General features: G+C 38.1%; 1 protein-coding gene across 2 annotated transcripts in view; it reads right to left on the reverse strand.

Annotated features, from left to right (window-relative positions):
• Positions 1–2,265: 2,265 nt before the first annotated feature.
• LOC143470329 (E3 ubiquitin-protein ligase HERC2-like) overlaps positions 2,266–22,700 on the reverse strand; it is a 35,811-nt gene continuing 15,376 nt past the window's right edge. The window contains exons 30-92 of one of the 2 annotated variants that reach the window (XM_076968399.1): positions 22,451–22,592; positions 22,080–22,300; positions 21,460–21,812; positions 21,221–21,375; positions 20,999–21,098; positions 20,675–20,842; positions 20,323–20,518; positions 20,132–20,242; positions 19,861–19,978; positions 19,580–19,786; positions 19,348–19,432; positions 19,099–19,214; positions 18,766–18,910; positions 18,365–18,611; positions 17,951–18,268; positions 17,654–17,791; positions 17,239–17,534; positions 16,937–17,138; positions 16,627–16,729; positions 16,277–16,524; positions 16,041–16,181; positions 15,750–15,848; positions 15,430–15,633; positions 14,992–15,244; positions 14,735–14,934; positions 14,409–14,609; positions 14,169–14,306; positions 13,764–13,979; positions 13,544–13,664; positions 13,280–13,398; positions 13,006–13,155; positions 12,668–12,866; positions 12,304–12,503; positions 11,947–12,077; positions 11,513–11,798; positions 10,899–11,400; positions 10,684–10,778; positions 10,452–10,605; positions 10,146–10,256; positions 9,928–10,015; positions 9,527–9,762; positions 9,220–9,357; positions 9,051–9,139; positions 8,721–8,870; positions 8,420–8,544; positions 8,143–8,341; positions 7,955–8,062; positions 7,723–7,829; positions 7,292–7,469; positions 7,061–7,212; positions 6,785–6,895; positions 6,345–6,522; positions 5,753–6,005; positions 5,352–5,557; positions 4,974–5,115; positions 4,640–4,834; positions 4,375–4,496; positions 4,198–4,293; positions 4,034–4,113; positions 3,853–3,958; positions 3,551–3,763; positions 3,342–3,431; positions 2,266–3,141 (exon numbers count right to left, since the gene is read on the reverse strand). In XM_076968399.1, the coding sequence (XP_076824514.1) occupies positions 2,827–3,141; positions 3,342–3,431; positions 3,551–3,763; positions 3,853–3,958; positions 4,034–4,113; positions 4,198–4,293; positions 4,375–4,496; positions 4,640–4,834; positions 4,974–5,115; positions 5,352–5,557; positions 5,753–6,005; positions 6,345–6,522; positions 6,785–6,895; positions 7,061–7,212; positions 7,292–7,469; positions 7,723–7,829; positions 7,955–8,062; positions 8,143–8,341; positions 8,420–8,544; positions 8,721–8,870; positions 9,051–9,139; positions 9,220–9,357; positions 9,527–9,762; positions 9,928–10,015; positions 10,146–10,256; positions 10,452–10,605; positions 10,684–10,778; positions 10,899–11,400; positions 11,513–11,798; positions 11,947–12,077; positions 12,304–12,503; positions 12,668–12,866; positions 13,006–13,155; positions 13,280–13,398; positions 13,544–13,664; positions 13,764–13,979; positions 14,169–14,306; positions 14,409–14,609; positions 14,735–14,934; positions 14,992–15,244; positions 15,430–15,633; positions 15,750–15,848; positions 16,041–16,181; positions 16,277–16,524; positions 16,627–16,729; positions 16,937–17,138; positions 17,239–17,534; positions 17,654–17,791; positions 17,951–18,268; positions 18,365–18,611; positions 18,766–18,910; positions 19,099–19,214; positions 19,348–19,432; positions 19,580–19,786; positions 19,861–19,978; positions 20,132–20,242; positions 20,323–20,518; positions 20,675–20,842; positions 20,999–21,098; positions 21,221–21,375; positions 21,460–21,812; positions 22,080–22,300; positions 22,451–22,592 (10,866 nt within the window). In that variant the 3' untranslated portion in view covers positions 2,266–2,826. Of the gene's footprint in view, positions 3,142–3,341; positions 3,432–3,550; positions 3,764–3,852; positions 3,959–4,033; positions 4,114–4,197; positions 4,294–4,374; positions 4,497–4,639; positions 4,835–4,973; positions 5,116–5,351; positions 5,558–5,752; positions 6,006–6,344; positions 6,523–6,784; positions 6,896–7,060; positions 7,213–7,291; positions 7,470–7,722; positions 7,830–7,954; positions 8,063–8,142; positions 8,342–8,419; positions 8,545–8,720; positions 8,871–9,050; positions 9,140–9,219; positions 9,358–9,526; positions 9,763–9,927; positions 10,016–10,145; positions 10,257–10,451; positions 10,606–10,683; positions 10,779–10,898; positions 11,401–11,512; positions 11,799–11,946; positions 12,078–12,303; positions 12,504–12,667; positions 12,867–13,005; positions 13,156–13,279; positions 13,399–13,543; positions 13,665–13,763; positions 13,980–14,168; positions 14,307–14,408; positions 14,610–14,734; positions 14,935–14,991; positions 15,248–15,429; positions 15,634–15,749; positions 15,849–16,040; positions 16,182–16,276; positions 16,525–16,626; positions 16,730–16,936; positions 17,139–17,238; positions 17,535–17,653; positions 17,792–17,950; positions 18,269–18,364; positions 18,612–18,765; positions 18,911–19,098; positions 19,215–19,347; positions 19,433–19,579; positions 19,787–19,860; positions 19,979–20,131; positions 20,243–20,322; positions 20,519–20,674; positions 20,843–20,998; positions 21,099–21,220; positions 21,376–21,459; positions 21,813–22,079; positions 22,301–22,450; positions 22,593–22,700 lie in introns of both variants that reach the window. The other variant, XM_076968391.1, reaches the window with a different exon arrangement.

Genomic DNA, 22,700 nt, shown 5'->3' on the forward strand with positions numbered 1-22,700 from the left:
CGACAAAGAGAAGATTTTCTATAAGCAGTAGAGGTAGAGAAACGGAAGTCGCAAAGTTTTCGAAAATAGAATTGGAGTCAGTACCATTCTTACACTAAAATACTATAGGGATGGGCCAATAGGAACCCAAACCCGAATAGATTCGCCGAATATGGCCTTTGTGACATATTTCGCCGAACACAAATACTAACAATGGTGAACTCGAATACAATAATTAATACTTACAAATTTCTCGACTTGGCTAAGCTATAAAACTAGAGTTAACATTTCTTACTGAAGGTCATTTGCTTAAGGATTTTGCTTTCCAAAACGAATTTTGATCATTCATTTTTAAAAATTAGGTCCCGTTGCTAGCAAGATTGGCAACTTTTTGATGAAATTTTATGATTTGGTGCGGATACGAATATATAAACGATAATACTCGTGTCGAGCTTTGTGATATTCGAATTCGCACGAGTCCGAATATTCGTCCATGCAGCATATTCCTACAAAATACACTATATTGTGTTGTTGTGATAAGTTTGTGGCAAAAGCTTGGTAAACATTTTCTTATCACCCTGTGTCCTTGCGTCTATCGTGTGCTGTGTATACAATTTTTCAGTATTATGAAAGTAACAAATTGGGCTTTAGAACCGTACATTTGTGATGAACAAAATCCAAAATCTAGCATAGCCTACTGGCTATAAAATGTGCAATTTTTAATAGAACACTCCTGCTTTTATAACTAAATACGACAGAAAAATTATTTTAAAGATGTTTACTAATGTCACATTTACAGGACTATTAAACAAAAATTGTTTAAGATTTTTCACAGCGCTATAAATTTAACTTTTATAACATTTTCGGTTTGGAGGAAATGCCTTATTTAACGATTTTAAGCGAAAACTTTGGGACTCATGAACGGAATCAGAAACTTTAAATTTTCTAAAATTTTTTTTTGCAAATTTAGTTTTGGTTGATGCAGAAGGGGATTAGTCTATAGAAACTAACTAACTTAAACTTTTTAAACATGACCTGAATATGAAGAACCTTTAATAATACACTTGTTCGCTCTTAAAATCCCCAAATGTACCCTGTTTTGTTATCTCATTTTCATACTGAATGTTAAATAAAAATGGCAACATCTAGCCAATAGATTTTTGTTTTGTGGTTTTCAAATGTAGGAAGCTACGCGTTAGGCCGTCATGTCAAACTACAGTGTAAACGAGTTATGAGAGGGCATGGACTTCCATCGGCGCCGAAGCAGCTAAATAATTGCTTTCATGTACCTATGGCTTTGTTGTAAGCTAAAAACCCAGCAATGTTTTGTCACAAATTGTTTTTTTTTAATTTTTTCATTTTATTTCTCGTTATTGACGCTGTGGTAAGAAAAAACTGCTGGTAGTCGATAATAGCACCGCGATACAGCCCACGTCTGCAAAACAATCTGAAAGTTATCTTTTGTTTACTTGCCACGAGGAGGTAACGTTTTTGTTGACGACGCTGTTATACGGAAATTCAGTATTCGTCCCAAACAAGGTACATCAACTGGATAATTACAAAAAAAACTTGTGAATAAGTTTAAACGGGGTATTTTACCCAGAGTTGTACTTACCCCATCTATCCACCCAGTTGTACTTACCCATCATTACCTATAGCCTACATACACTCATACCGCATAGCCTATATAGCCTTATGTTACGCTTAAATAAATTGTATTTACCAAGTAGGTACCAGTTTTCAGAAGTTGAGAAAAACAATAAATTATATTTAACATTACGGATAGGTTACTTACAAGATTACCTACTTAGTGGGGAATTTATTTGGAACGATTTAATTGCTGCCCGAAAACTGAAAAAAACAGGTTACTTACAGTAGGGCTATATACTTCACTTAAATGAAGTTAATTATTACGAAATGCCATAAACACGGATTATAAAGACCTATGCATAAAAAAATTTCAGTCATGAATTTTGATATGACTTGACATACTTTTTGCATGTATGCCCTGCTCATGTTATTTCATTTTTGTAGAATTACTTCTAAGCCCGCTTTTCACGATCAGTAACGTTCTATTTTCGGACTTCGATCACACAAGGTCACTTTGAGGAAAGGTTGCAACAACCATTAATCGCAAATCTAACGACGATAACAGGCTCACTCCAGTTTATTTTTTTCAATTGACCTTCGCCCAAGGATAGTTTTATACAGAGCATTATGGAAAGGCACCCCAACCTTCCTGACAGTGTATATAGCGAATAAGCTGAAAATTAATAGCTTCACCAAAACTGTTGACATATTTTAATGCGATAGATAGGCATAAACAATAACAAAATTCCAAATAGTTAAGCCTGAAATATTATTTCGTTAAAAGCGCAGAATATCCACTGTGATGATTACATGGATTGTTACGAAGCGGAAAACGATAACTTAAGCTGCATTGCGCTTAATAAGATCAAGCGGCTGCCAACCGTATAACTCACAAGAACCGAAGAAAAAGTAGGAAAACAACACACAAGTTTCCAGTAGAAATTTTTAAATCAATTGCTTGACTAAAGTGTTGACCGACACACAGCAACGTTTCTGGCGCTCCACAATGATAACTAAGTGACAGTTTGCAGGTAATATGACCTGCATACGCACAGCGATAACGTAGAGGCTCACAACGGAACAACAATTTCAATTCCAAAAAGAAAGAGTTACAAGGTTCACAGTTATAAAATAAATAAAAAAAGTGAATGTTTTCGTTGGAGATTAACACCATGCAATTATGAACACAGTTGAGTTCACACTAATCAAAAACGGAAAAATATTAAGCGATTATGGTAGGCAGGCACAAGCAGGATATCAAGGTAGAATGACCCAGTCTGTGTCGCTTGAATTGCCTCGAAGAAATGCCCCCTGTCGCCCTCTGCCGGAGAAATATTCGCCCTCTGTGTCGGACTCATCACTGCTGATGGCATTCAAGTTGATCTCTGATGTACTGATGCGTCTCCGCCTCTGTGCCGCCTGTCCGGCCCGTGATGTCATCGATAAGATGATGTCAGCCGCCACATCATCATCAGCCATGTCGTTTTCGCGTAAATCGGTTCTGGCGTAATCGTCGGTGTCGATTGATTTGCAAAAGTGTATCGCGTATTTCAGTTTCTCTTCCAACACGGCCTAAGTCAAGTAATGACGTCAGTAAAACGACTTAATACAACATTCAAATTAAGCAAAAACGCAAAAAATCGAAACCTACAATCATAAGGAGCATTATCACCACAAAAATATCAACAGCTGACAGCTTTAAATACAAAATTGAGGGAACAAATTTTGAAATGTGGATTAATAGCGAAACTTGGTGATGTGAAGAGTATTACCTTGCAGCTGTATCTTGGAAGTTTGATCATGAAAAAGCAGGTGTATGACTCCGGAAGATAGTGATCAGGGGGGTTGTATTTATCCAAGACCTGAAGATGTAACAAGACAAATTCAAAAACTTTTTTAAACTTGATAAGCGTTTACTAAGAATACAAAATAAATAAGATGCAAAGTTTACAATACGCCATTGACGAGCGTTAAACCGCACCTGGATGACGAAGTCTCTTCCCCTGAAGTCAGCAAACGATCGGGGCAACCGCGTTCTGCCCCAGACGAAGCGAAGAAACAAGGAGCGCTCTTCGTTGGTGAACGACTCCAAAACCTCCCAGAACCATTCGGCGAGTTCGTCATTTGGGGAAATCCCCCGATGAGTAGCGACTGATCTGAGCAGCTGTAGTGGTATATCAGGATTACCGCAAACCTGTAAATGGCAAGGTTGGTCAAAGTAACGTGGAGTGCAAGACAGTTATGGTTTTTACAACACATGAGGCAACTTTTTTTTGAGTTTACCATTGTTTCGAGTTCCTTGGCTGTGAAGAGCGTCATGAGAGGCACTGGAATGACGCAAACCATACCCTCTCTCACTGCTTCCACCATGCGGTCGAACTCGTGTAATCTAAAACGACAATACATTATCGTATGTTCTACGTCGGTAAAACATTTTGACTTGCAAAGAAACACAAAAGGCCACCTGTGTTGTATGGCAAGGCGAATATATTCGTTACGATTACGAGCGGTAACGGTTGCATGCTTCGTGGACAACTGCACTTCCTACATGTGACGACGACAGTTAGACTTGCCATAAAAGTTAATCTAACATCTAGTGCGTCAAATCTATCGGAATTCACAAACAACCTGGCCGCATGCTGTAGTAGTTGTGAACGGTAACATCATTGGTTCCAGTTCATCTGGTTCCATATTACGTATGTACATTGATTTGGGAACGAAATGCTATAATGTGAAAATGAAAACTGTCTTTGAGAAAACCAAGATTTTTCAAATGCTTGAGTTATCGACGCTTATTAAACGTACTTTATCGATCTCAGTTATATCTTTCAGGGTTGGCTTCATGCCGACCAGTTGCTTCCATACTGGTTCTGCCAGGTTTAAGCTCAATGGACTTCCGGTTCTGATAGCACTACCGATCAAAACGCCTAAAATACGCAGGAGGTAAATTTTACACGCTCTAAGCAAAACAAAGAATTAGTACAGAAGCATTCGTCAACGTTCCCATGAAAACAATGACGCAACACTTATGACATAACATTGAACTTGTCAATGATATGTTGAGAATCACCTAAAAATTTGAACATCTTCATATTCACGTCGCTGGTTGCATTCGAGTTGAGGATAAAGCAATCACGATTAGCGCCCGATTCATCCCTCGCGTTCGGGGTATCTGTGAGCAGAGGAACAGACCCATCCTGTAACTCACCGCACATTTCAGCGATAGATTCGCTGTAACCTCCGCCACAGTCGTCCACAGATTCTCCTGCAAATTTAAATGATCTGAGAAATTAGGCGTGAAACGCTGGAACGTGGTAATACAGAAAATAACAATAAATTAATAACTTATCAACCATCTAATAGAATCGCCGTAATTAACTAGGTAATATCAGCGTTGACTTTACCAGAAAATTTAACTTTCCAAACTCGCTGGGGCAATAGCACGTTTTCCGGTAAAAGGCAATCCATCCTGGAAAATGCTTGCCCGAACACCGACTTCAATCCGTTTGAACCGGCTAAACCATCCGGCCCACGGTGTTTCTTGACCTGACATGAGTAACCAATTATTACTGTTAACACTTTGTTAATACTAGACTAAGTTTTCAATTACCGTTGAAATTAATTAGAAATGAAGAATTTATTTTATGGCATCTTGGTAAAGTAAAAATGACGAAAGAAGAGTTTTCACAAATCAACGAGAACATTTTTGGTCAATCTGAAACCCTCTTTCAGAAATTACTCGAAGTCAATTAAAAAATTATTACATTGAACTGGAAATTTACCTGTATTCTGTTCAGCTCAATCACAGGTCCGTGCTGTTTATCGCGCACCATCGTGGCCTGCACCACTTTCTTGAACACGCTCTCCTTGGCACTACTGACCAGGATACCGCGCAGCCGATCAAGACCATGTTGTTGGCTGTCCGAAAGCGGATCGTGGCTAAGTGTGCGTGGTCGGCAAAAGAAAGGAATAGCGCGGCTAAACAAATCTAAAACGGCAAGCGCAATTCAGTCAGACACAAAGTTAGTTAAAAAACGGAAAGTGTAGATTTAAGTTTTCACATTAAAAAAAGTTTCTGACCATTTACGAATTAAAAGTAAGGTTTCATACGCTGAACCAAACATAGTAAAATACAGCGAGAAACAAACATTTCAATTTTTTGTCACAAGTTTTAATTACAAACCTGAAAATTGAGTTAGAAGCACAAGCCTGTTTCTCAGTGTCCGCATTGGGAAGGACTGCAAGAGATTGTATTCGAACGGAATGCTCTGCGGAAGTTTGGCTCCGGTTTTCCGCTTTCTCCTCTGCCCTACAGTCGATTCCAGTGTCCACGCGACCGTGTGAGCAGATCCACAAGCTACTTTTGATATGCACCGGCCTTGTAAAGCGTTGACGAGCTTAGGATATTGCGACGCTTGTGTGGAGCCGTCGCCCACCTAGGTTTGAATTGAGTGCAGCATTATTAACAAATTCAATATTATCAATGATCATATTGTACAGGCTACAGTAAACTACACACAGCCTTGACTTTGTGAGTTAGCCTGACAAGTTTTAATGTACGTAATGTCGTTATATTGGAAGATTGTGTTCTTTGGGACAAGGAGTTAAACGAGAGAAAAACACACTCAAATAATCAAATTGCTTAATAACAATCGTGCTAGTCCCTACTCAATTTACATTTAAATACGATAATTAATAAAAATATATTGAATGTAAGTATTTTGTCCGTTGAATAGATGGACAGAAATGGCATATTCAAAACATTGAGAACTGACTTGGCCCTCGTCGTTGTCGCCCCAGGTGTAAACCTCTCCGTCATCTGTGCAGACGATGCAATGCAAGGAACCGACAGCGACGTCTGTAACCTTCTTCCCCCTCAACGATTCAATCACTTGGGGTCGTCGAATGTGTTCGTCGGTGCCATGACCCAAACGGTAATAATCACCCTTGCCCCTAGTTGAAACAAAGCGACGGTCAGACGTGAAAAGTCATGGAGGGTTCGAGTCACTTGGAGTTATAAATGGAGTTGTGTATACAGTTAGGAGTACTTGCAGATATAAGAGTATCATGTTGCACAGAATATTTTCTTCAAGGTATGAATTATTTTAAAATACATTTGTGTAAAAAAAAATTAACACGGCAAACATATATCATGGCGTAAATACAGTATTTATTACAAATAGGAGGCCCGTGAATGTAGCTTAAGTTAACTTACCAACTGTAAACTCGGCCCGATCTGGTTAAAGCCAGCGAAAACTGGCTTCCGCAGGCAACCTTGATCACGTCCTTGCTGAGAAGGGTTTCAATAACCAACGGCACTTTGCATCTGCAAAATGGGAAGCGCACAAGGTCAGTCTCCTTAACACAATATTTAACTTAGTTTATGATCCAAACCAAAGTAGACTCTGTGCCTTTTCAGGATGTTAACTATTAAGAGCATAACACTACCAACATGAGATCGAAACGGACAAAAATAAACGTAAACAATTACCCGTCACTTCCACCTCGGCCCAGCTTGCCATAATCGCCATCTCCCCATGACCAGACAACGTTGACCGAGGACTCCCCGGTTATACAGAGGGTCTGAGCGTCTCCGCTGCCACAGGCAACGTCGACAACGAAATTGTCAATCAAGGCCTCAACCTAATAAAAAGTAAAAAATCAAACATAATTGTTCAAAATCGAGTGCTCACATAACGAATCAGCACAGTTTGTAACCCACCAGTTTAGGTTTCAGTTGATCTTCACTGTCCTTATGGCCAAGTCTGCCGTACCTGCCCTTACCCCACGTATAGAGTTGGCCACTTGCAGTCGTCGCAGCACTGTGGGAACCCCCGGCAGCGATCTGTACGACCAATTTGCCTTGAAGAGCTTCAATAACACGAGGATGATCGATAGAGCTGAAAAGATTGGTGGCTGTTAATGTACTACGTCTGTGTCAAAACTATAGCATTTTAATGTGTGATAGTAATTCAAAAGCCACTAACTGCTCACTGGACACAACTGGTTGAAATTGATCCACAAAATAAAGAATTATACTATTAATCAATACAAAACTTTTCCGAGAAAAGTCTATCGGTGTAAAATATGGTCTATGTGATATCGCTACAAAATCTATCCGAAAATCTGTATCAATGACCACTAATTACTCACACTCTATTTCCATGCCCAAGCTTGCCATCCACTCCTTCACCCCAGCTGTATACATCCCCTTCGTCTGATAACGCTAGAACATGCTTGCCACCGGCATTAACAGATATCTACGAGATAAAGGGTTATTCCCGATTAACAGATGAGAAGCGCAGCGACATGCAGGGCTTAGCACAAATGTGATATATGCAGGCAGGTGAAGAATAAAAACTCAGTTGAAAAAGTACCAGGGTACCTTGGTTATTCTAACATGCTGAAGTGATTCAACGAGAGTTGGCATGGCGACGGATTCACTTCCTCCAATTCCCAACCTTCCTCCAGCTCCGTAACCAGTAGCATACAACTACACAATAATAAAAGATGGATGTTATAGTAACAGCAGAAGTTTTAAACAGTACGAAAGTGGATGAGCCATCTACTCACTTTTCCTTCACCATTGACAGCAAATAAAGTCTGTTCGCCACCAGCAAGTTGAAGTGGACGGATCAGTGCAAGAGCATCACAGTGAACAGGAATCCTCACTTTTGCTCCATCAGCTCCACCGAGTTGTCCCCTGTGGTTGTGTCCCCAACCAAAGATACTGCCTCCGCCCGTCCAAGATAAGATCCAATCGTCAGGGCGTCTTAATAGTGGGGTCAAATGTGAAATATCCATATTTTGTAGGTGGTTTAGACAGTTATGGGATATTGGAGAAGCTTACCTGTTGATCCAAGCTACTAACTGTTCATCGATCTGCTGAGTGAAAACAGTATTGTCTTCATGCTCGTTCAGGCCAATAAGCTCTTCACCTTCTTCAGCCAACTCTTCTATCTTACCTGCAACTATCTGTGATTTGAAAAACAAATTACCAATAAAAATATCAAAACTTTAAATGTAAAAGTATAAAAAGTAACGCAGTAACTAACTATTCTCAAAAGCTTCACTCTGCGCTAAAGAAGTGATGATGAATTCGTACATTACAATTACTGGCAAGCTACTGTGGAATATAAGGTGTCACTAACCTCCAAAAATTCAAATGGAAAGTTTTTGGTAGAGATGAAAGCTTCTACTATTCGTGAAACCAGACAATATCGTTCAAAAGTTGGAAGATCGATTTCTTTTTTCATAAAAGCTCCATCTAGACCAAGTTCACAGCAAACAGACGCCAGTTCCTGGAAGTATTTCAATGCAGTTAAACAAATTTAGTGCAGTAAAACAGCAAAAACCTCTGGTCAAAGATCAGCGACTACATAAAATTTGAAAAATCATGGTAATTAAAGTTAAGCTGTAAAGATTACAACATTGAAATATTCTGACATATTGCTGCATTTTTTTGGGGACAAGTAACTCACTGTCAAGAAAGTACTGTAGAGAAGTTGTCCACCTGTCCTGACTAGAGGTTCTTCATAATGCAACTGCCTCGGTAAGAGGAAAAAAGATACTGAAAAAAAGAATGCTATTTTAGTCTATTACAAAGACCAAGATTGCAGGCATTTCTGCATGCTCGACAAGAATTTGCACCATTTATAAAAGAGCTAAACAGCCAAGCCGTATCAAAACTGGTGGACGATGAGCTGGCTTGTTGTGAGAGAAAATACGACGACACCGATCTGGCTAACCACTTTAGTTGTTGCAAAAACCAAATTCTTTTGTCCGGACCTAACAAGACAAATAAAATAACTAAGGGTTGTCGATTGTGTGTAGTTTACATACCAGTAATGTAAGACAATCTAAACACCAAATAAAAAAGCAATTCCGTTAAATTTAAAATCAAAATCATATTACAGCAAAGTTTGCATAATCAATTAATCATACAGCAAAGACTCACCAAGCGTGTTGAACTGAAGACAGGTCGTAAATGAAGAAATAATTTTCCTTATCAAATCGGGCCTGGCCAAAACAAGAAGATTTTTGCTTCCTTCTTCTGCCGTATGGTAGATTTCAAATAGTTTGCATATGAATGACAGAGAGGAATTTTTCAAAACTCTTCGGTCACTCATGTTACTATTGCACACATTTTCTCCAAGAGGTGCCACTGGATGTACAGTAAATTTCCATCCCCAACTAAGTTGGAAAAAGTTAAAATAGTATGTAACTATAACATGTTAGCTCAAAGTTACCACAAAATAAGAATTAGAAGCCTTTGCGTACATATTCAATTGGAATACCAATTGGGCTACAAGCAACCCACATTCAACATCAACAACTACATATTCATGCATAGCTCACCCGTTAACTGATCCATCACTTTTAAACTTCCATCTCACTTCATTCACGGGCAACGTGATTGGTTGGGACCAATCAGACCATTCACGTCCTATGAAAAGAGTAAGCAGTAAGCTTCCAGACAAAGATTATTACGAGAGGTAATTGGTATTTATGAAAATCAAAATGCTGCACTTGCAGTTAAACATGGTTTCCAAATACTATTCACTGAAAGCACAAACCAGATAGAGTTGCGTAGGTTTTCAATCCCGAAGCGTCGAGAAGTGTTAGAGTGTCGTGCCTACGCTCGGTAGAACACATTCGATCAAAAACGATACGAATACTTTCGGCTCCTGTGATATAAAAGCATGCAGTGTTCAATATGACACAAGATACTGGGATATGACTAAGTAAAATAGTAGTCCTAATTGTCATGTCATTACTCTTCTAAGCATCAAACAGCAATGCAGCATTTGTAGATATCACATCATTAGCTGGTGATAGAATAAAATGACACTGTTCTGTAATTTCACAGCAATGATAATAACCTGAAATTTTAACTCGGCCCTCAGTTGAGTTGGCATCTGGATAAGGATGCGGACTTTCTTGAACAACAGGTCGCATTTTATCAATTGTAGATGATGTGTGCATTACCATTTGTTCGAGTTCTTCATAGCAACGTTCAAGCATGAGACCTCCGACCTTAATGTCAGGTGTAGTACTTTAGTTAAGATATATACCACCAGAAAGTAATGTTCAGAATAAATGTTATTTTCGCACCTCTTCTTCATTTCTTATAACGGAAATCATTAAACTTGTCAAGATTTCTTCACTCGATTTCACCATTCTATTGGACACAGCCAACTTGAGCATATCTACATACAGATATATGATATATTGCAAAACAACAATTACATAAAGTGAAACTAAACACAAGATAAAATGGAGTCATACTTAGTTATCTTCTTATCAATCAAAATATAATCGTAACGCACCAAGTAAATTTCTTGTGTTGCTCAAAGTGACTAAGTCCTTCCTTATGTCTGATGAGTGGAGGTAATTAGATAGCCGCGATGGTGTCAATGCTCTGGGATCTTTATTATCCTTAGTTGGAGTAGGAAGAGCAATCTCATCGGTAGAGGTGATAGTCTCAGCAATCAAGGAGGAACCAGTATGATCGGAGAATGATGCAAGCATCCTTGAGCTGGCATTTGTAGATGATGTTGCTTTTCCAGGATGAGACAAGGAGGAAGTGACTTCACAGAGAAGATCTTTGTTCTTAAGCTCCTCCAAACGATCGTCATCTGTTTTAACTTCAACATCTGTTAAATGAGAAGCACCCATCCTGTTCCGATCAACTTCCTCACAGTCATCTGCAGTACTTAGTAAAGTTGATGCAGATGTGTCTGAAGCAGGAAAATCTGTCACAGCAGTAGATAAGGACATGCTTCTAGCAGGGGTCAGAGCGAAACACACCAGCGATCTTGCAACATAAATCTGGAAGAAAACAGTAATTGTATTACTTACAAAGATGTGAGATGAAATGTCACTTGTAAACGATCTTAGCATAGTTTGGCAGCTGTACATTATCTTTCGCATGGTTACTCACCTGCAATACTTTCACAAGAATCTGAAGCGATTCTTGAGCGCTATTTGCTGTAATAAGGGAAAGAATTATTTTTGCCAGTTTCGATCTTGCTGTGGTCGATTTTGACGACACAGCAGGGATACGATACAAGTCCTTATCTTGCTTTTGGATTGATGATAATTTTGACGAGGAATTTGGATCAGCGGATTTCTTAAACAACGAAGAGCCGAGGGAATCAGGCGAGTCACCAAACTGCACTGGTTCAAAGTAGCACGATACACTCGCATCATTTTGTGCCCAAGCCACACTGCAACATAAACAAGTATGTTAGTTGTTGACTCTATGCAACTTAAATGGGAGCACAGGCTAACAAAAGGAACAAATATTAATGCAACATCGCAGAAACAATTAAACTGAACATTAAACAGCAATATGTAATAACCTAAATAACAAACCTGTGACTTGAACCACAAGCAACTTTGGCAACCTTGACCCCTTCTAACCCCTGAACTTTGACCGGTATCTTGTTGACCGCAGTGCTCCCATTTCCCTGCTGGCCATGATCATTGTCTCCCCAAGCATAAACCTGGAATTATAGAATATAAGCTTTAAATAAGTTAATTAGTTGTAAGTGAACTAAACAGTTATTTGTTAAGTTATTAAAAATTAACTGTATAGTACATAACTAGTCTGGGTTTCAAACATTGGTTAACTTCACTACAACAGAAATCACTGTTTATATATCCAAAAATATACCTAAGCTATCCATAGAGAATAAAACAAACTAAAATGTAATCTAAGCTTAATTGTACCTCTCCAGTATCGGTTACAGCCAAGCAGTGTAGAGCACCAACTGCAACATCAACAATCTTCCATTTTCGGAGACCTTCAATAACTTGGGGTCGGCGCACATGGGAGTCGGAGGCATGACCAAGACGAAAATAATCACCCTTTCCCCAGGTCCACACAAGTCCCGAGGCAGAGAGAGCCAAAGAAAATTGTGCTCCACATTCTACACGTGAAAATAGTCTTTCAGGATTTGCTACATTTTTCAAAACCTTTATTGGGTTCAGTATTTCAAGGTTAAAGCAATAAGACCACCTTATTGCGTGGTTAAATTAATCAAAACTAGTTCATGTATGTAGATTATTGTGCACATTATCGTCCAGCACTTACCAATTCTTATAATTTCTTGGCCATTCAATCGATCAATGACTTTTGGAATCGCGCAACCATCACTACCACCGCGGCCGAGTTTTCCAAAATCTCCATCACCCCAAGAATAGACCTGCCCTTTCTCGGTAAGGCATAATGTTTGAGCATCTCGACTGCCACAAGCCACTTGGATCACTTTGTGACCACTCAGTGCCTGAACCTATTTGTAAGTGCCATGGAAGTAAGTAAGTCGGGAATTATTGTTTTTGCAAATACTACGCCAATTGATCACCTGCGATTTGTCATTAAACATAATAAGTTGATTGTTTGGTTCTTGGGCTATTTGTAATGACAATTACCGGTTTTGGTTTAAGTACAGTGTGAGTGTTTCCATGTCCAAGCCTTCCGTATATGCCATATCCCCACGTATACAACGTACCAGAGGTTCCAATAGCAGCACTGTGCGCACTACCACAAGAAATGTCATACATATGACGTTCTGGGAAGGTCTGAAAATAAATATTGAGCAATTAAGCATAGTACACTCAGCATAACTACTCTACTACAAAAATATAACATGGAAGCAAAAACGCACATGGTTGGAATTAACAGAATGTCTAACTCTAAACCAACCTCGATTCTTCTCGGAGTGAGACAGTCAGCTCTACTGCCGTGGCCTAGCTTGCCTTCTTCTCCATCCCCCCACGAATACACACGTCCATCAACCGTAAGTGCCATTGCATGTTTACCGCCTAAATCGTTACAAAAACAATCGTTTTTATCTCATGCACTTCATTTTAAAATGCAGAACATGGTGATATGTGAACAGCATTACTGAACAGCCACTATTGCATCTTCAACTGTTTAGAAACGTTTTGTGAAATATACTGCATTTACCTGAATGGACTGCGACTTTTTTCACGGGATGTTGGAAATTGAGTTGTGTCAATCTGGGCACACTGTTACTTTGTTGTCCAAGGCCAAGCCGACCACTGGTAGCTTCACCACATGCGTAAACCTGGAAACCGTACAAGGTTTTAAATAGACGTTAAAATCACCCCTGTGGGTTATATCAAAAATTTTGTCACAAAATACGATGAAGTAATACATTTCTAACCTTTCCGTCATGAGTAACAGCAAAAAGACTCTTTGATCCGCCAAGTACTTGCGACACTTGAAGAGATGAAAGATCTTTCGACTGAACTGGTAGTTTCAGTTTCGATCCATCCATTCCTCCAAGCTGATTTTTATCATTTAAGCCCCAGACAAAGACTTTGTTTGTGATTTCACCTTTCTTCAGCCGTTTTACGAGACGCATGCCTTTTCTGCTAGTCTGCGATATATTTCAACAAATACCATTATTTTTAAATGATAATTGATTTCATCATAGATCATTGGATGTATTTCCGGCATCATATATGCTTTTAGTAACAGTAAATACTAGCAGCTTTTCAAATTGTTGTTGCTTTAGCAAAATGGTTCTTGTTGACATTTTAAAATGAGGTAAATAGTTTCTTATAACCTTTTCACCGCCATTAAGTTCATCATTTTCCGAATCCGATGCCAAATAGCTCAAATCTGATGAAACTGTTGATTTCAAAGAGGTTGATGATTGGGATAAAAACTCCATGGGTCGGGTTTGAACTCGCAACCCTCTAATCTGTAACAGAAACACATTTGGAAATTCACTGATAATTAGTTAACTATATAACACATTAGGTGTCAAATTAAGATAAGAATAATACACACAAAATTTAATTACCCTGCAGTTGATACCAGAGTCGTGGCACTTGTGAATGTAAATTTGAACATAGCGGTAGTACAGCACACAATCACTGAGCAGAAGAATATTCTTCGATGTTCTAGGAACATTGATAGAGCGCTCCTCCAGCAGTCTATCCAAGGAGGAGCCAACAGATACAGACAGGATGCTCGGAAGGTAGTGAGTGTCCAATGGCTCCAACTAAGATAGAAAATCTTGTGCTTACGCTAATCTAATACTTTTAAAAGCATTGGTTGCAAAATTCTTTGTTCAAATGATTACTGGTTAAACTAAAAGGCGAGAATTGTACACTTCATATCATCTACCTGCATGCTGAGGGTACTAATTATTCGGTTTGGACGCATGAGCAGCACAACCCAATGCCCACTTGAATTCCCGGATGACTGCCAAAATGTGTCTTCACAGTTGTCAAACAAGTTGTTGACAGTATGCTGAGATGATGAAGCTTCTGAACCCGCCACTGAAACACTGTGATGCTGCCATGGCGACGCTGGATCCTGGTAATCTGAGGAAAATCCTATCTTAGTCCTTAATGCAACGTAAGCAAGGAGATCGCCTTTACCTTGGCCTGCATGATGATCTGTGGGAATGTGGGAACTTTTGGCATCGTCCAAAGTAGTAGAAGGTGCTTTGTCACTTCTCTTCTGAGAGAATACACCAGCCCGTCCAACCTTTACAGCAGCAGCTTTGGGTTCCGCTATCATTACAAATGTGTGCCTTGGGGTGGCATGAGTTGACATGCGATAACAATTGCCACACATGTTGAAATTCGGACAGATTTCACATTTATAACGAGGGCCAAGAATAGGAGACGTCTGCTTAAAACATAAACATCTTATAAAAAATAAATAACTTCGCATGGAAAAGTAGTGCTCAATAAAACACAGGAATTATGGCATCAAGAAATTATTGATAAATGATGTCAAAATAAGAATATGTAAGTTAAATAACAAATATGCCTCATTACCACAAAAAAATTAACCACGGGTCACAAGCCTACCTGGCAACAATTACAAAGCATCCCATCGTGTGGTACCGGCAATAATTCCATTTCTGAAACCAGACCAGTCCAGTGACTTTGTTGAGGAAAGTCCACGGTAACATCTTTACCATTAGCAGAAAAGTGAGTAACTGTGCCAATACTAGAATGCGTAACAGATCCCCATTTGTAACGCGGCATTGAAACGGAGCGTTTCACACAAACCTTTAAAGTAGGTATAATGGAGAATTAAACACATGGAGATTGGAACTATTTGCAGCTATTACATTGTCTGAATGTAATTGATCGTAAGAAGTTCATACTTTATTTAAAAAACACACCTTATCTCCAACACGAATAGGTCTTTGCACTTTGTCCTGAAACATCTGGGCACATGACTCTACCATACTTCCCATCAGTTCAACATGTATATAACGTACCTAGGACAGTAAATTAATGTTGCACAACTTTAATTGAAACATGCCGTTTGCCTTCCTGCAGTAACTGCAAATAGCATTTGATGTTTACTTTACTTTTAACTATGAGTTGCAGGTGATGCCCCATACCGCATTTTTTTTATAAACAAACGTTATATTGTAGAATCTCATACAATTGATATCATATTGATATACCCAGTATGTTCCTCCTCTGTTAATCCAAGTTGCCTGGACATTGAGATCTTGAAGTCCATCATGATCAAGGCGAACAACCTGGCCAAAATCACCTTCTTCCACTTCCTCATATGTCTGACAGCAGCAAACCATCATACCAACCTGGATAACACAAAAGTTGGATAAGAAAAAGCAAGCTTCGTCTGCGTATTCACCAAAGCACCCAATTGTAATATACAGTACTGAAGTAGGCTAACCTCAATCTGCCCACGGATATAGAGCGCGTATTCATCGTCTGAGTTAAACTCATGTCTTTTCTTATAAACTATTTCACCAGGTTCTGTCACAGCAGAAGGTGCACTCTCTCCAGGGCTTCTGTTGTGAGCGCTGCGGTTTGAGCCATTGTCCTCTGATGGACCTTCGGTGGAGAAGTCACTGTCATCTGGGGTGGACGGTAATGATCGATATATGGATGAGACCATTTCTTCTTCATCAAAATCATTAACTGAATAAATGGTACTTCGTCATTGACTTATTTAACACGAATGAGATTTATGGTATATTAAAAAGACATTAAATGCAGCTTCAACCATTAACTTATAATTACATATTGTGTAGTTTCCAACAGATGGTTCTGCAACATCATTTTGATTGTCACTTTCATCATCAGATTCAGTTGCGGGGTGCTCGACAAGCCAGGTTATCACAGCCTGAATCAAATAATTTATGATTAAAATTGCACATTCAGTTTTCTAAATTTCTCCCATCCAAGACAGATTGATTAGTAAGCAACACAAAATATCTAGTGAAAAGATATCTCTAAGAACACAAACAAGCATTTTAAACACTACGATAATTAATCAGATCTGGCACTAAGCTGGCATAACGAATCAACAAGATTCCATTTGAGCTCTTACCTCCAATGCCTGCGATGTATTCGATAAAGTTTCATAATCAAGCTCATTATAAGCGCGTTGTATGTGATTCGAAGAGAAACCCATTTCTTTTAACTGATGCAATTCTACTGGAGGAACCGTGACTGAAGATGTTTTTCCACAAGATGGAGAACTTGATCTTCCACTTGATGAGGGATGGGGATGCAAGATGTTTGGAAAATCTCTACAAATTATGTGATATGTGAAGTAAATAAAACCACAAAAACATAATTCATATACTTAATTAAAACATACTTCATAATAGGTCTTGATACTGATATTACCTCAAACGTTCCACTTCATCTAATAATCGCAAGTGACGCATGATGCTCCTGAAACCACCAGACTCTTCTGGCTCTGATGTATTGCCTGAAGAGAGAAGCGGAAATCTTCTCCTGGCATCACGTTTTCTCCTCCTCCTTCGTTTGGAACTGGATGACGAAGTAGAATTTTCTTCAGGAAAAGTGTATTCACCTTTTGTTGCTTCAGACGATTTCGTGTTCAGTTTTGTGGTGGAAGTAGATGACTTGTTTGAATGTTGCTTTGCACTCAGGTTGCTTTTTAGCAAAGTAAACATCTCCTGAAAATAAACAAAACAGTTTACAATATAAACTTGACAAGCTATTCTTATTACAGTACTACAAGCAGTAAAATAATGAACAACCAAAAAGATGTAAAAATAATGTAATTGTTTTGTACATTCATATAGTAATCGTTTGAAGTAGTGCTGAGTAACCGAATCACAGATGACGCAGCTTCTGACACTTCCTCTTCACCAAATTGAGGCTTCACAGGCGATGGAGTCACACTGAGTCTCATCAACAATTGCATAATCGGCTGGCATGACAAATAAATTTATTTAACACACTTTTTTAACGTAATTTCACAAGGAAATTTAATAACATTCATTCTTGGCTAGTTAAGCAATATACTTCATTCGAAACAACGAGATAAAAACTTTAGTGCGGTGACATGACCAATATCATATTTTCAAACCTCTTTATTCTGCTCTTCATCCATTAACATTGATTCAAATTGGTTTTGAATTTCAATCTTATTAGAGTTGCCAACTGTGGGTCTTCCAATGGATTCGGAAAGAGCATCACCGTCTTCCACAACAACATCACTAAAATTGATCGGTTGGCTATCGGAATCACTGGGAGCTTGTACTAGAACAGAAATTTCAGGATCGGGGATGGGGGCATCTTTAATGTGGTACAAAACGTGATGCAAATGTTCTTGATCACTAAGCAGATAAGGAAGAGCATTGAGGAGCTTGATTCTTAAAGCATTTTTCTTAACAAGTGCTAACTTCTGCAAAACAAAGTGCGACAATTACGTTAAAGCTAACAGTTTTGTTCATAACTAAAAACAAAGTCGAAAAGATTCAAATTCAAGAAATAAACTTACCTTCTGGCTCTTATTCGTGTTAACTTTTCTGTGTGATCCTCCAGAGAGTTCTTTAGTTCGTGAAGAAGTTACGGATAACGGTTTAATAAATGAAAATTTTTCCTCCGGAGATGTCAGGCTGTACTGTACAAGATCTAAACAGCAAGCAATCAAGTGTTCATTCCAATTCAAAAGTGATGAATCGAAATGACACTGAGGTGGCAAAAATGCATGCAAGATCTTGTGTGAACATCGATAGCAGCCTGATCTGCAAGGTATATCATGATTTATAAAAACAAAACAGCATAAATGTGGCTAATTGACATAACTATAGCTTTTGTTTCACTAGATTTATTCTTCAAAAACAACACAAACTATTTTGTGCATGTTTGTTCCTTTCTGTTTATGCAAAGCTCACTTACTTGAATGCAATTGACAAAGTTTCATCCGAAGAAATTGCAAAGATACACCCTGTTCCTCTCTGTGGATGTTGCACATAACCTCCAATTCGGAATCGATCATCAACTCCAGAAATTATGGACAAGACCGCAGCAGGATGGATCTCATCTTAAAAAGCAATAATATTACTGAAAACCTTAACCGATGTGTCATTCCACAAACGTATGAGCTTGTAATTGAAGAAACTCTACTGTAAACAATATAAACAATTAAACATGCAACTTCTTTGAAAATATCTCTGGACTCAAGACAACCTATACAAAGCAAAGGCGAAAATTTTTTTTGCATGTTATTACCTTTTTTTTCAGATTGGCCATCGGCATGCTGTTGCAAATGTAGAGGAACATCTTTTAGTGTTATAAAAATAAGTGAATTAATCGCCTCTTGCCAACCATGGTGCCTGTGAAGCTTCCTGGTGTGACATAAAAAGGTCATTGTAAGTTTTCATCAAGATTTTGTCAGACATCAAGTATAACAAAAACTAGTGCATGCTTAATCAGGGCTATACAATAAATACATACATGATGGATCAATAACAATCATACCTTATAAGAATAATAATTTCTTCTGCGATTGTTTGGAAATGGTCTGATGACAAGCAATTTCCATGAAGAAAGGTGATTGTTTTTTCTAAGCAATATACAAACATTTTCAAATAACACCTTGTAATTATTATCTTTCAGTTCCCTCCATTGTTTAGTAAACCAAACCCAATGTAAATAGACCTACACACTGTACACAGAATGATTACAATATTACATACAATTTCACTCTTACCTAGTTTAGATCTGTCGTTTTCCACTTGACTTGATGAAACAAGGTCGGATAAAATGCTTAACAAATCATGGAGAAAGTTTAGCATCTTGGATTTTGCGCTTTCATGATGGGTCCAAGAAGGCATGACCGATGCGAGATGACGCAGTGCTTGAACTTGCTCAGTGATGGAAGAGCTTATCACTTCATTCCTGGTCTTACCAACCACATCTGGGATGAAAAAAATAAAAATTCACTTTGTGTTGTGCGGAGTATATGTTGACGATGGTAAAACTAAATTATACCAAGACAGAGCTGGACCCAGGCGGGTGAACTTAGATTGTTTCGCATGACTGAGGTTGTTGCCAAGCTGCGAATGAACCCATAAGATAACCACTTTTGCAACGAACGGTACGGAAAATCCTGATTTGAAGCATTCAAGTCGCATGTTATTCGGAGAAGACAACAACATTTGCAGAGATTTTGATGTTACTTGTATCGTATCGCAATTGATATGATTTATTATTGTACCATTCACTTTGATATTACATGGTAAGCTTATCTGAAGTTAGCTACCTCAGCATTCCTCCTTTTGCTAACTATGAGAGAATGAATAAACCTTGAAAAAGTCTTTAACACATTACTATCCATATCTGTTGCATCAATACCAGCACAAAGGCATTCCATCTGGCAGAAAGAGAATAAATTTATGATAACGTTCGATCAATTATGCCGATGATAGTACAAATGAATTGCTTTGTAAATACCTGTATGAATGTATCAGCCATAAAGTGAATTATTCCAATCGCATTGGACTTGGTTTGAGTGGGAAGGAAGCTTTTCCATGCATTGTCAGCATCCACGATCACTGTTTCCCCTTCAACGGATTCCAACTTTGTGTCTTCTTCATCAGAGTCTTGGACAGTAGCCAGCTGAAGATCATATTTGCCTTCTTTTCCCATCCTATACAGTATGTTGTACAACTTCAAGTATACCAGTTGTTTGTAATTCAAAATAAAAAGGTTTAGCATCCACAACTTGATGAATGACGATCAGGCAAGAGGCAAACTTCAATTAAGGTTTTAAAAGAAAACCTACCATTACATTTAAATCTGCTACCTGTAAGAATTGGTTGTCCCAGAATTCCATCTAACTCTCACCCATCCATCTGATTCCACCTCTCCTATTACCTCCCCCTCCAAGTTGCCATCCTGATCCTGCCATTTCCAGTCACGTCCTCTCACTACCTTTGCACCAAGTGTCATCATCTCGGTCAGCTCTGGGCCACTGGGGAAATAAAGACAATTGGCAAATTTACTCGCTCTTAAAAACAAACTGTTAAATTACTTTGATAGGTGTCATGTCACATGAACTTACACTCAGAAGTATTGGGTTCAAGATTAAACAACGATTAATTAAATTAACATAAAAATGCACACTTACGATGTTGGTATATGCTTTTCTCTTTTCAATTTGCTAGGTGAAGTATCAATAATAGGAACAGCAGTGTCAAAAGAAATGGTGGGGTGGTTTTTCTGATTATCTGGATAATCAAGGATATCAATAATGGTATCATTAAAAGACACTAGGACAATATCAATGATTCACGTTCAAAAAAAGTCTTCCTTTAGAATACAAATACTTTGACTCATGCTCATTGCTCACTGTTTGTAGGTGATCTTTTCTTGAATCTTTCCTGAAAGCCTTTTAATCGTTGTATTAAAGCAGAAATGGAATAAGGAGTGTTTGATAGTATGACTCGGCTGACTTCAGTGCATCGAATCTGACGACTCAGCATACCAAGCAACAACACTAAAAACCTATTCATAAAGGTTTCGATGAGTTATTAACAAAAGCAATGACAATGAACTGAAAATGACTAAATGAGATGAGTGTAAATTTGCCTGCTTTGGTGTTCAGTGCATGGTCCATTCAAAGCTTCATACATTTCCCTAAATGAGGTTTTGGATGTAAATGGTGCGCTTGTTATGGGCGAATTAGCTTCAGCTGAGTTGAAACTGCTTGAAGCTTGTGTGACATCTGTTGGAGTATCGCTTCCAAACATATATTGAGCAATTGACTTTCTCAGATGGCTTGTTATGAATTCTGTCATTTGCATATCTCGAATTTCCAAAAGGAATCTTCCAATTGTACCGTAAATTGGAAGCATATCAGATAACGTGATGGTGTATTGTTTGTGTTCTTCTGTAGGAGTCATTGCTGTCTCCTTTACATGGCTACTTATAGCTTTGAAAACCTGAGAAACCATACACACAAACAAGTATTCAATAAGCATAATATTCCATATAAATAATTAAAAACATGATTAGTATGTATTGTATAGTTAGTATATTAATATATCATACCATTAGCATCATATACCATACAAATCTTTCGTTTGCTACAGTCAATGTACAATAATATATATTTTTGGAAATTATTTCTTATGTTTAGATTTACAGATGAAATGCCTCCAATGCAATGCTACCTTTATATTGTAAACCCCATACATATACTTTCTTACTTCTTTTGAAAGCGGCAAGACAATGGACTTGTTCTCATGTAGTGTCAGTACAAGTGAAGGATTTGTCCAACCAAAAAGTAGAGAGTGGGTAACAGAAGGAAGAAGGTGGTTGTCTTTCAACAATCTCAAAAAGCAGACACCACACTTATGACTCATGATTGCCTTATTACACCAATGCAACAAACATCCTCGAATTTTATCCAAAACTGCTACATTGTAACCTTAAAAACAATTTACTTTGCAAAAAAAAATCTTATAAAACCTAAAACGTATAAACTTAAATAATAATAACAACTACTAATGTAAGTGACATATTGCTAAAACAAATACGAATACAATTCTATTAAACTTCATCACTAGTTTAAACTTACTATCTGCCATAGCAAAATCTTCAATTTCTTGCGTAATTTTTCTTGCCAATTGCTTTCTTCCTTTGATATGATCCGCCAATACTTTCAGATTGGAAGAAGGTGTAATTAGATAGAATATATCATCCCATTTACTTTTAGATTTCTAAACATAATGTAATATCTTAAATTTAAATAAAATGTTTATACTTAATATCTAATCACAAACTTTTCTTTGCAAACATGACAATCTTTACATGGTTGAGAATTTCAC

Source organism: Clavelina lepadiformis, chromosome 1 (assembly GCF_947623445.1).
Source record: "Clavelina lepadiformis chromosome 1, kaClaLepa1.1, whole genome shotgun sequence".
NCBI classification, from domain to species: Eukaryota; Metazoa; Chordata; class Ascidiacea; order Aplousobranchia; family Clavelinidae; genus Clavelina; species Clavelina lepadiformis.